The sequence below is a fragment of the Octopus sinensis genome, linkage group LG9, assembly GCF_006345805.1.
Source record: "Octopus sinensis linkage group LG9, ASM634580v1, whole genome shotgun sequence".
Classification (NCBI taxonomy): domain Eukaryota; kingdom Metazoa; phylum Mollusca; class Cephalopoda; order Octopoda; family Octopodidae; genus Octopus; species Octopus sinensis.
In genome coordinates, this window is record NC_043005.1 from 95,614,959 (window position 1) to 95,627,458 (window position 12,500).

A 12,500-nucleotide genomic window follows, 5' to 3' on the forward strand; every position below is an offset into this window, starting at 1 on the left:
ATATACAGTATATATATATAGATCACTGTGTGTATATTGGGATCATTGACTGTATGTAATTGCATTTGTGTGTGTGTTGCTAAGTTTGAAAATGGAGAGATTCAATGGATATAAATTAATTTATTAATTATTTATCATTGCCTACATACTTATAAACCAGTGTATCTTGGATAAAAATATCCCTATAAGAAGTCTAAATATCTTCAGAGTGACTAATAAAAAACTAATTTATTGCATATGTAATATATGTATATATATATATATATATGTACATACACACATACATACATACATATATAATATATAAATATATGCATATATACATACATATACATACATATATGTATATACCTACATATATATGTATATACACATGCATATATGGTTACAGGACATCAAAAAAACATTGAACACAATGAGGAACGAAAACATAAAAACAAAAACTTAGAAACGAACTTTTTTCCGAACAACGAAAAAAAACAAACAGAGAAACAAAACATACAACATAAAGAATATTCCCCTTCTTCAGTTGTCCCTGATATACACATATATATATATATACATACACACACACCCCATTTTGTTGCTTTGCCTCTCTCTCTCTCTCCCTCTCTCTCTCTCTCTCCCTCTCTCTCTCTCTCTCTCTCTCTCTCTCTCTCTCTCACCTTCATTGCTTCCACATCACATTACTTTAACCTAACATTGTATTTGTAATTCTGTGTGTGGTTGTTTGATGTCGTTTTACTTATCTACCTTCTTGCACCTCTTCATCCGCTCACACCTCAACACTTATTCAGTGTTCCATCTCCACACCTGATGAATTCTTCAACTTCAGATTTACCTCTGATTTGTTCATTCTTGTATGAAATATCATCAAAGCAATTAACTTCATTACAGTCTACAATCCTCGTAGCATATTAACTTTACCATTCCTCCTAACTTTTATTTCAACTGTTTTTTCATCAACAGACTGGATTCCAGGTTTTGCACATTACATACACACATGCACGCACACTTGCTTACAAGCACACACACATACACACTTGTATACCTCTCCAACACACATGCATATTAAAGAGCTTATGAACTTTCCTGCACACACACACACTCACACACACACACACACACTCACACAGGCTTGCACATACATATGTGTAATTTCTTCAACATATACGTTAATCCACACAGTTTTCTACAGTTGTACAGATATATACACATACATACAGATACACCCTTCCTTTCACACACACACACACACACACGCATTACAGAATCTGCATACTTTCCTATAAGCAGCAATCAATAAATGTATAAACTTCTGGAAATGTCCCTTTCTTTCACCAGATCCTACGTGAGATAGAACTACACAGGAACCTGAAGCACAAACATGTTGTAGAATTCCATAGTTACTTTGAAGATAGTGATAATGTCTACATCATTCTGGAAAATTGCTCACGAAAGGTAAGTCCTTGTTGCAATTTACAAACCATTTAAAATCTTTATCCTCTGCTGATGTGTAAGCGCAAGCATGATCAATGTGGCTTACAGGTTAGTTTCCCTGTCACATGCTTTTGGGCCACATTCCACAATGTGGCACCTTGAGCAAGTATCTTCTACTATATTCCCAAGCAAACATTAAATGACGGCGGCAGTGGTGGCGGCGACAATGTCGCAGCCACCGATGACGCCAACGACCATTTTGCCTGTCTTTATGTTTTGAGTTTAAATTCCACCAAGGTTGGATTTGCCTTTCATTCTTTCAGGGTCAATAAAATAATTACCAGTTGAATATTGGAGTTGGTGTAATTGACTATCGTCCTCTCTTGAAATTGCTAGCCCTGTACTAAAATTTGAAACCAATAATCAGTAATGCAAATAAGGTGGTGAGCTGGCAGAATCATTAGCAGGCTTGGCAAAATGCTTCGCAGTATTTCGTCCATCTTTATGTTCTGCGTTCAAATTTTGATGAGGTCGACTTTGCCTTTTATCCTTTTGGTGGGGTCAATAAAACAAGTACCAGTTGAACACTGATGGTGAGGCAGGGGTTAATGTAATTGATTTACATCTCCCCTAAATTGCTGGCCTTGTGCCAAAACTTGAAATCAGTAATTAGTAATGAAATAGTGATTCTAACTTATTGTAAAGAAGTAAAATATAATGTCTGAAACTAATTGTGTATTTCTCTTTTTTCTCTCATAAAACTAAAGTTGAAATATTTAGAATCAAGTAAATAGTTCATTTATCAACACCCACCCATCCCAGTTCTTACACCCGGAACAATTGTTACAATGATTATTGCTAAATGATTTTGCCCACACCATTTTTTTTTTATATATACTAACCCATTAATGCATGAAGTTTAATTTTTATTCTCCTGTTAATTGCAGTTAAATAATACGAGAAATAAATAGTATTGATGAAAAAGAAATTCATAAAAAAGAGGATTGTACAATGGATTGTATTCATGAAAAGTTTAATTTAGAATTTAAATAAAATACTTTGCATTGTATGGCTCTGTGACTGTTACATTTTTTTGTTGGTTGGCGTAATGCAGTAAGGGCTAAACAAAAGAAAAAGTTGTTAAAGAAAGCAGGCATGGCTGTGTATTTTAGAAAGTTGCTTTGCAACCATGTGGTTATGGGTTCAGTTCTACTGTGTGACACCATGGGTTTTTTTTATAGCCTTTGGTTGGCCAAAGTTTTTGTGAGTGTATTAGGTTGACAGAAATTGTATGGAAGATCATTGTGTGTGTGTGTGTGTGTGTGTGTGTATATATATATATATACACACACACACACAACACTGAACTATATATTTAACTAATAAAATGGTAGTCTGATTATTTCCACCTTTATTACAAGTTGATGAATTGGCCAAGTTGTTAGTGTTGATCAGAGTGTCTCATTTTGACTCACTGAGATGATCTGAGTTCAAATCCTACTGAGAAGGTCAACTTTGCCTTTTATCCTTTTAAGATGGATAAAAGCACTTGACTGATACCTACATGAGTTAACAGAAATTCAACTATGAGGCTGCTCAGCTTGCTAGAAATAGCACCCAAATATCTCTTTGAGCACATCATGCCATCTTATAAAAATATGCTGGAAAATGTGTTTTGGGGTTCCTAACAGAATTGTCATGGAGGAACAACTTTGATCATTGTATGTTCAGTCAGGGCTTTCTGGGGCTAAACAGCAGCAACAACAACAACTGAGGCATTTCTATAACAACTATAGGCAACCCTTTATGAGAAGTGAATCAAATGAGATATGGCTCATCGTCAGATGGGCTGCACTACGAAAAGAATTCAAAGTAATTTTTCATTAGGTATGTCATCTAGAAAGTTCCATGTTCTGCAGTTTGTCCATGACTGTTCTACAAGGTCACTCAGTTTGCTAGAAATAGCAACCAAATCTTCAAATCACTCCCTATTATAAAATAAAGAAAGACACACATGCATGTATATGTAAAGTGACATGAGGGTCACAGCTGAATACTTTTGGTTGTAAGTCTGCTCAACCAGGACTGATCTGTGGTAAATCAACTACTGGTATTGTGCTGTTTTAGAGACTTCCAAAGGCTGAGAGACAAAGTCAGTCCCCACTTTCCATGGGATTTGAACTCTGCACCTGTCATTTGGCCTAGCACTCTACCAATTCTGCCATCTCCTGCCTTCCCACAGTTAATAACCTTATTCTACACATTATGTGTAGAAAATTCACTGACAACAATTCACCAATGAGCAAGTGCCATTTTTAAAAAGACAAAAATATTGTGATTGTACTGAAAGTATAAAAAAGATTTGTCAAACTATGAGCTTTGTGAGTTTTTTGTTCTATATATAAGAAGCTTAACTCATAATATTTTATTTTTAGAAATACTTTCAAACCTTTATCAGTGTTTTGTATTTTTACAATGAAGATTTTTAGTAATAAGTATTTACTTTATAGATTTTTGTAACCATTTCCCACTCATATTTTGATTTTTCTCAGTTCAGTGAATTAGGTAAAAGTTTTTCTTATAAGGTCTATGGAAAAATGTGAGTGAAGTGTCACAGGTTTTTATTGTTTTAGCTAATTGTTTTGTTGTTGCTTTTGTTTTTAGCCCTAGCTTAATTATAATTTCCTTTTATGAAATCAGACATAGCAAATAACTCCCACATTAATTAATACATATTGAGGATGATGAGGATGTGTATTGTTAGAATCCTGAAAATGACGAACAAAAATGCTTTGCAATATTTAGTTACATCTGTTTGCATTCTGGATTCAAGTTTTGCCACAGTCGATTCGGTATATCTTTGAATTATTAATCGATGAATTACCAACAAGGAATTGAGATTCTAAAACCCGGGTAACACATAAAAAGCATTGATGTGGGTTCTGGTACCACATAAAAAATCACTGGTGCTAGTACCATGTAAAAAGCAGCAGTGATGGTGCCATGTGAAAAACACCCTGTAAAGTGTGTTGGTGCTAGGAAGGGCATCCAGCCATAGAATCCAAGCTAAAACATACTGCAGAACCTGGTGCAGGCCCCTGGCCTTGCCAGTTTCTGTCAAGTCATCCAACCCATGCCAGCATGGAAAATGATAACGATGAGCAAGTTTCTGTATGCCCCCCAAAAGAACAAACAGAGGCATCTTTGGCCAATGTGTGGGACAATGTCTTCTGTATGAGGCAAGGGAAGAGTTATAAAATCATTTGCTTGATTTTTAGAACTGAAGGTGTCACGAGTGGGTGCATCACACTCCTATTCATGTACCGGTGCCGCAATATGCATGTTGATGCTTATTATCATTTATCCTCCACAAAAATCATGCTTGCATCACAACATTAAGACAAACTAGGAAATCCACAGATCTTGAGCCACCCAACTCATCAGGAGTACCATAGTAAGTGTGCCTCTCTCCTCAGAGCTCCCCTGTCTACAGGCACCAGTGTAAAGTAGGCCCACACGCTCAAGCCATCCACACTGCATTCACCCACCTTTCAACAAATTTACTGGGGGATGGTGGGAGGGTAGCACATCCCTTGCAACCCTCGCCTTCCTTTTCATTAATAATAATAATAATAATAATAATATTAATAATAACAACAACAATAATAATAATTGGCATTGCCTGAATACTCTATCTTTAGCTGTTCAGTAAACTACTTTTAGAATAATGAATTTATACTCTCACCTCCTTCTCCCTCCCTATCTCCCTTTCTCTCCCTCTATCACCTCCTCTCTCTCTCTTCCTCTTTCTCATCTTTCAATTCAATCTCAAACTTCATTCTTCTAACTAAATATTTTCAGTTAGTTATTGATCTACCTGCTTAATAAATCATCTTCCAAAAGCATATCTAATTGGCATCTGTCAACTCCTGCAAGTTCTTCAAATTACAATCGTTCATCTCAGCCAATCAAAGACCATTTTTTTTTTATACAACTAACCATTCTATAGCGCTTCTATTCAAAAGACAGCTTCTGTTTATTTTCTTAAATTCTTAGATCTCTTCTATACAGCTCACCTTATAATGCCAGTAATGTATAACTGCTTATATCGCATGACTTCTATAATGAGATGGTTTCATTTATCATCCACAATTTATTATCATTATTATTATTATTATTATCATTATTATTATTATTATTATTATCATTATTATCATTATTATTATTATTATTATTATTATTATTATTATTATTATTATTATTATTATTATTATTATTTTGCTTGTCCATTTTTTATTCCAGTGGAACTGACAACTTTATCCTAACTTTTGCATGCTCCAAGATCAATAATAATGTTGAATCAAAGAAATCCAATGGAAATTAGACCATTCATTCAAAATTCTTCTGTCCAGGCCTGCTGCCAATACTTTACAGAAGAGAACCAGTATATTACTACTGCATACGACTTTATTACCGGTTCTTACCAGTAGCATAATTACTGGTACTTAAATGTTCTGATAAAAACATCAGATTGGCAGTCATTGGGTATATGTTAAGAAAGTTTGCTTCCCATCCACATGGTTCTGGGTTCAGTCCCACTGTGTGGCACCTTGAGTAAATGTCTTCTATATATATATTATATATATATATATATATATATATATATATATATATATATATAGGATAAAATTTTTCCAAAAATTTTATCAATGACCAGCATATTAAAAATAACCTTCAGCAGTTAAATTTATAAACAATTTATAAATTGTATATACATATATTCTTTTACTTGTTTCAGTCATTTAACTGCAGCCAACCATGTTGGAGCACTGCCTTATACATATATATATAGACATATATATATATATATATTTATACATGCACACACACACGCACACACACACACACAGGCACGCACACACACAGAAGTGTGTGTGTTTGTATTTGTCCTAAACTGCTGTTTGACAACTGGTGCTGGTTTGTTTGCATCCCCATAATTTAGTTGTTCAGCATAAGAGACTAGTAGAATAAGCCCTGGGGTCAATTTATTTAACAAAATAAAAAGCCTTTCAAGGAGGTGCCTCGACATGGCTTCAGTCCCACGACTGAAATATATAAAAACAAAATATAAAAGATGGTATTTGTTCTGATTTTGTGTTCTGAGTTCAAATTCCATCAAGGTCAACTTTACCTTACAACTTTTTGGACTCTTAAAAAAAGCACTGATCCAGATCTATGGATTAGCAAAATTGTTACAGCATTGGAAGAGATGTCTTGCAATCTCTGTTCCATTTCTTTGTATTCTGATAACAAGGCTTGCACCAACACTGGTGTCAAACTGTATCAGTTCTAGCACGTCTTTTACACAATCTCAGTGATGTGGTGAGGGAGATTTGCATGCATGGGCAACTGCTAGGCTTTCACAAAACACTTTGCCCAGGCTTCAGCTTACCATATTTTCTTTAATACAAGTCAAATTTTTCAGTCCAAAATTTATATCCAAATACAGTAAGTATACACCAAGACAACTTTGTGAAATGCAGCAGGATTTAGAAAGACAGTGACAATGTTTGAATGTTTACACTACATACTTTGCCAACTTGTATGCAAGTGTAGATACATAGTCAATACCTATTTCTTTACTACCCACAAGGGGCTAAACACAGAGGGGACGGGACAAACAAGGACAGACAAATGGATTAAGTCAATTATATCAACCCCAGTGCATAACTGGTACTTAATTTATCAATTCCGCAAGGATGAAAGGCAAAGTCGACCTTGGCAGAATTTGAACTCAGAACATAACGCTGGACAAAATATGGCTATGCATTTCACCCGGCGTGCTAACGTTTCTGCCAGCTCGGCACCTTGATACATAGTCAATACCTGACTGACGAATATCTTACCAGTGGCATGCATACATTCAATTGTTGGTAATATGGGGGCACCGTTATACTGAACCTGCTACTAATCCTGTTATAAGTATAAACAGTTTTAGAACAATTAGAACATATCTTTGTCTGGCTCTTGGCGCTCTGAGTTCAAATCCTGCTGTAGTTCACTTTGCTCTTTATATTTTTCAGATCGATAAAGAAAAGTGCCAAATACTTTGTGGTGTCTTGTTTTGGCCATTTTATGTTCCAAGCTCAAATGTTGTTGAGCTCATCTTTCCCTTTCGTCTTTTCAGGATTGAGAAAAATAAACTACCAGTCATGTACTGGACTCAAATAAAACAATTAATCCTCTTCTCTCAAAATTTATTGCATTGTATCAGTGTATGAAATTATTATTCTGTCCCTGTCAGTTCTTATCAAATAGATCTATCATGTAGTGATAGGGATCATTAAAGTGGTGGTGATCAAAATGTTCACACTGATAATGGTAGTGTTAGTGGCAGTAGCAGCAGTGGTTGTGGTGGTGATGGCAGTTGCTGTTGTTGTTGTGGTTGTGGTGGTTGTGACTTTTTACCTCTGTCTTAGCGAAGGCAGAGGTATTGTTTTCGGTCACGTTTTTTTGTCCAAGGACAAGATATCTCAAGAACCGCTGGATGGATCCAGATAAAACTTTCAGGGATGTTTGGCCTCGTAACTGGCACAAACTGATTAGATTTTGGGATCAGTCCAGTACCGGAAAAAAATTCTGGATTATTTTTCTGGTTTTTTAACTTAATTTTTGAGAGCAGTTGGGTTCATTTTTAATATTCTCATTTGTGAGAGCTGTCAAGTTTATTTCAGATATTCTCATTTTAAAAATTGCCTCCAGCTAATTCTTGAGAGGATGTTGGTGTTGCCTTGGTGGAGGCTTGCCGCCTCTGAGTGCTCTTGTTTTTGTAATGTTTTTATTTGAACAACTGTTATTTAAATCTTTATTATTTTCTTTTTGCTTTTTTTTTTTGTGATTATAGAGTTTGGTCCATGTTCTGAAGAATCGTAAATGTTTGCAAGAACAAGAGGTACGTTACTACATCAGGCAACTGATCGATGGTGTGAAGTACATTCACAAGAACAAAATCATCCATAGAGATTTAAAACTTGGTAACATGTTTTTAAACAAAGACATGCAAGTAAAGATTGGAGATTTTGGTTTGGCAACTACCGTGAACCATGAAGGGGAAAAGAAAATGTAAGTATTTGGAGCAACCATACAGAAGCATGCTTATTGTTGTTTAACCCTAGGCCAGCTATGACCAAAAGATCTATAATTGAAAATGTTCTAGCCATGACCATCACACCTTTTTCAGACATTATAACTAGTTTTACATTATTCAATGTGTCTATTTGGGGAGAGGAAGATTTGGCTAATGTTTCTTACATAAAGGTTCGTGAGTTAGTTTGTTGTTGTTGTTTTGTTTAGCACCAAGTCAGCCCTGATCTAGCAGACTGTTATCTACATCACAATGTGTGTGTGTGATGATGATGCTGGGTGAGGTGTAAACATACTTAGTAACATGACACATCATATGTACTTCACAGAAAGCAGACACCTTTCACAACCAGCTGGATGAAATTATCTTTTGAGGACAGCCACTTTAAAGTGCTCGACTTAGAATTAACCTTATCAAGTATCATATGCCGGCTCCCTTCATGACTTCAGGTTTCTAGAGTGATTACTCTATAGAGAAATAGTTCATAGTAAGCATACCCAACACAAAAGCAAAAATGAGATTCCATGACATCACAAAACGACCTTAAGTCCTTGAGTACTGTTACACAGAACAGAAGCAAACAGTCTATAATTTGGAATAATAACTTGCTGTTTGATAAAATTTGAATTGCCCATCAAATTGTGAAACATAAAGCCTAAAAACTACTGGGTATTGAAGTCCTGCTTGGTAAAAGGTTCTGAAATAATCTCTCTTGTGCAATCTCTGGTCACACTGCATTTTCTAAATCTGGACTTGTCATCCATGAAAGGGTACATATTGGCAGACTAACATGGGGTACTTATTTACATAGACTTCAGTGGCACCACAGACTTAACATTTTATCTTAGTGAGGTATTTTTCTCTAATTTGCTCAACAAATATTTATATGTATTATGGAATTATTTGGGGCTACAATATTAGGAATAAACAGAATGGGCCACTTTCCAATTCATAATATAAAGGAAATATGTGTGATTTTCCTTCATAGCTACAGAACTTTCTGTCTAAAGGTTCATCTAGCGTTGGCCTGAAAATCCGTTTTGGATAAATGCACAAGAGTAATGCCGCTGTTAATGGGATTCTTAACAAAGTTATGTACATCATCATTGTCATCATCGTTGTCGTCATCATTACCATCATAATCATCAACATTTAACATCTGTTTTCCAAGCTGGCATGAGTTGGACAGCTTGATATGTGTATGCAAGGCCAGGTTCCATAGGCTGTTTTTGGCACCCACACCAATGCTTTTTTTTTTGTGTCACCTTGCTTTGAGGATCCCAATTCTGTTGTGGTTGGCAGATCTTCTTGAGTTCTACATTTGTCATAAAGACATTTAAAACAAACCCTGAGCCAGGTAGTCAGTAATCTGAGGGCCCGTGATAGAAATTATTCTCAAACTAAAGTGGTTATGCTTGATGTTGAGTTGACAAACACCATATATAATCCTGCCTTATACCTACAAAATTAATTATATTATATTTACATTCTTGAGATAATTTTGTAACAAAAATAATGTAAACAAATTTTTAAAAAATAAATAGAAAAAAAGGAAGCAGTCAGAAAAGTTGCTCTATATTTTTTGTGTGTTGAGGTGTAAAAAAACTGCATAAAAATAGGACAAACTGAATTTGTCTTTTTTGTGAAGAAACACCTAAAATGGGTTAATTTACTAAGAGTTGATGTTCGTTGCTCAACCGTTAAGAACAATGTTCAACAATAAACATAACTGTAAATCGGTCATCTGGAAATTTTGGACAGAACAAGGAGGTGGAGATGAAATGTAAGGTATGGTGTTATAAGACTAACAAATTTTTCTCTCTTCCTCGCTCTCTGCCCACTCCCTCCTCTTCTTCTATGTCTGCCTCTGAGATATATAGTTATACATACACATACATGCACACACATACATATATATAATATATATATATAGGCGCAGGAGTGGCTGTGTGGTAAGTAGCTTGCTAACCAACCACATGGTTCTGGGTTCAGTCCCACTGCATGGCACCTTGGGCAAGTGTTTTCTACTATAGCCTCGGGCCGACCAAAGCCTTGTGAGTGGATTTGGTAGACGGAAACTGATAGAAGCCCGTTGTATATATGTATATATATATATGTGTGTGTGCGTGTATGTTTGTGTGTCTGTGTTTGTCCCCCTAGCATTGCATGACAACCAATGCTGGTGTGTTGATGTCCCCGTCACTTAGCGGTTCGGCAAAAGAGACCGATAGAATAAGTACTGGGCTTACAAAGAATAAGTCCCGGGGTCGATTTGCTCGACTAAAGGCGGTGCTCCAGCACGGCCGCAGTCAAATGACTGAAACACGTAAAAGAGTAAAAGAGTATAAAGAGTATATATATATACCTACACTCATGTGCACACACACAGATATATGATATATATATGTATGTATATATATATATATATATATATTATATATATATATCATCATCATCATCGTTTAACGTCCGCTTTCCATGCTGGCATGGGTTGGACGATTTGACTGAGGTTTGGCGAACCAGATGGCTGCACCAGACTCCAATCTGATCTGGCAGAGTTTCTACAGCTGGATGCCCTTCCTAATGCCAACCACTCCGAGAGTGTAGTGGATGCTTTTATGTGCCACTGGCACGAGTACCAGTCAGGTGGCACTGGCAGCGACCTCGCTCAAATGGTGCTTTTTATGTGCCACCTGCACAGGAGCCAGTCCAGCAGCACTGACAAAAACCTTGCTCGAATGTTTTCTTTCACGTGCCATCAGCACAAGTGCTAGTAAGGCAACGCAGATATATATGTGTATCATTGGCAATTTTTTTCCCTCTGTCTTCCCTTCCTTGGACCTTCCCTTTTTCTATGTTTCTGATGAAAAGCTCCGCTCGAAACGTTAAATTCTCCTTCTTTCTTTCCTTCCCTGAGCATCCAATAACACTATACTTGTTCCACGTCCTCGCGTTGTTGTGTCTTCTCTTTGTCCATGTGTGTGTGTGTGTATATATATATATATATATATATATATATATATTATATATATATATGTGTGTACATGTAAATATATATACACACACATGCATGTTTGCACACGCACACACACACGGATGGATATGTGTGTGCGTGTGTGTATGGAAAGTTAGATAATGAGGATTTGCAATGAATCATGAGGGTAAGAGAGAACTTAGTATATTTACATGTACATTTATATTCTTATGAAAATACCCCAGGAGTTACTCAAGATCCTTAAGTTTAAAAAGTGTTATATGAAACTTGAAAGCCTTGAGTAACTTCTGAAGTTTGCTGTACAGTCATGAGGTTGTAGCTTTGATCTCCTTACTTGGATCCATCTACCTAAGTTTATTAAGAAAAAACTTTAAGTGAGCTGCACTTTTAATTCTAACTATCAGACTTGTTATCTGCTGTGTTAGATTTATTCTTAAAATTACATTAACAGTAAGAAGCTTGCTTCCCAACCACCTAGTTCCAGGTTCAGTCCCACTGCATGGGTAAATGTCTTCTATAACCTTGGACTGACCAAAGTCTTGTGAGTGGATTTGGTAGGTGGAAACTGAAGGAAACCCATTGTATGTGTACATATATATATGTGTGTCTGTGTAACTGTGTTTGTCTTCTGCCAACACTTGACAATCGGTATCGGTGTGCTTATATTCCCATAAGCAAAAGAGATCGATAGAATAAGTACCAGGTTGATTCACTTGACTAAAAAAAAGGTTCTTCAAGAATGCCCCAGCATGACTGAAACAAGAAAAAAGAATTTAACCCAGTTAAACTTTTCTTGCTTCCATATGCAAAATGTGTTTACTCTTGTAAACAGGACACGTGAGTATTATAAATATTGAATAACAATCTCCTATTATTATCTTACTGATAACATGACATTAAAGATAGCAGAAGATAGAGAAG

The 12,500-nt window shown here is 35.9% G+C and overlaps 1 protein-coding gene across 1 annotated transcript in view; it reads left to right on the forward strand.

Moving 5' to 3' along the window:
* Positions 1 to 12,500, forward strand: part of LOC115215835 (serine/threonine-protein kinase PLK1) — a 147,215-nt gene that overhangs the window by 92,250 nt on the left and 42,465 nt on the right. The window contains exons 3-4 of the mRNA XM_029785163.2: positions 1,345 to 1,461; positions 8,345 to 8,562. Coding sequence (XP_029641023.1) covers positions 1,345 to 1,461; positions 8,345 to 8,562 — 335 coding nt within the window. The remainder of the gene's footprint in view (positions 1 to 1,344; positions 1,462 to 8,344; positions 8,563 to 12,500) is intronic.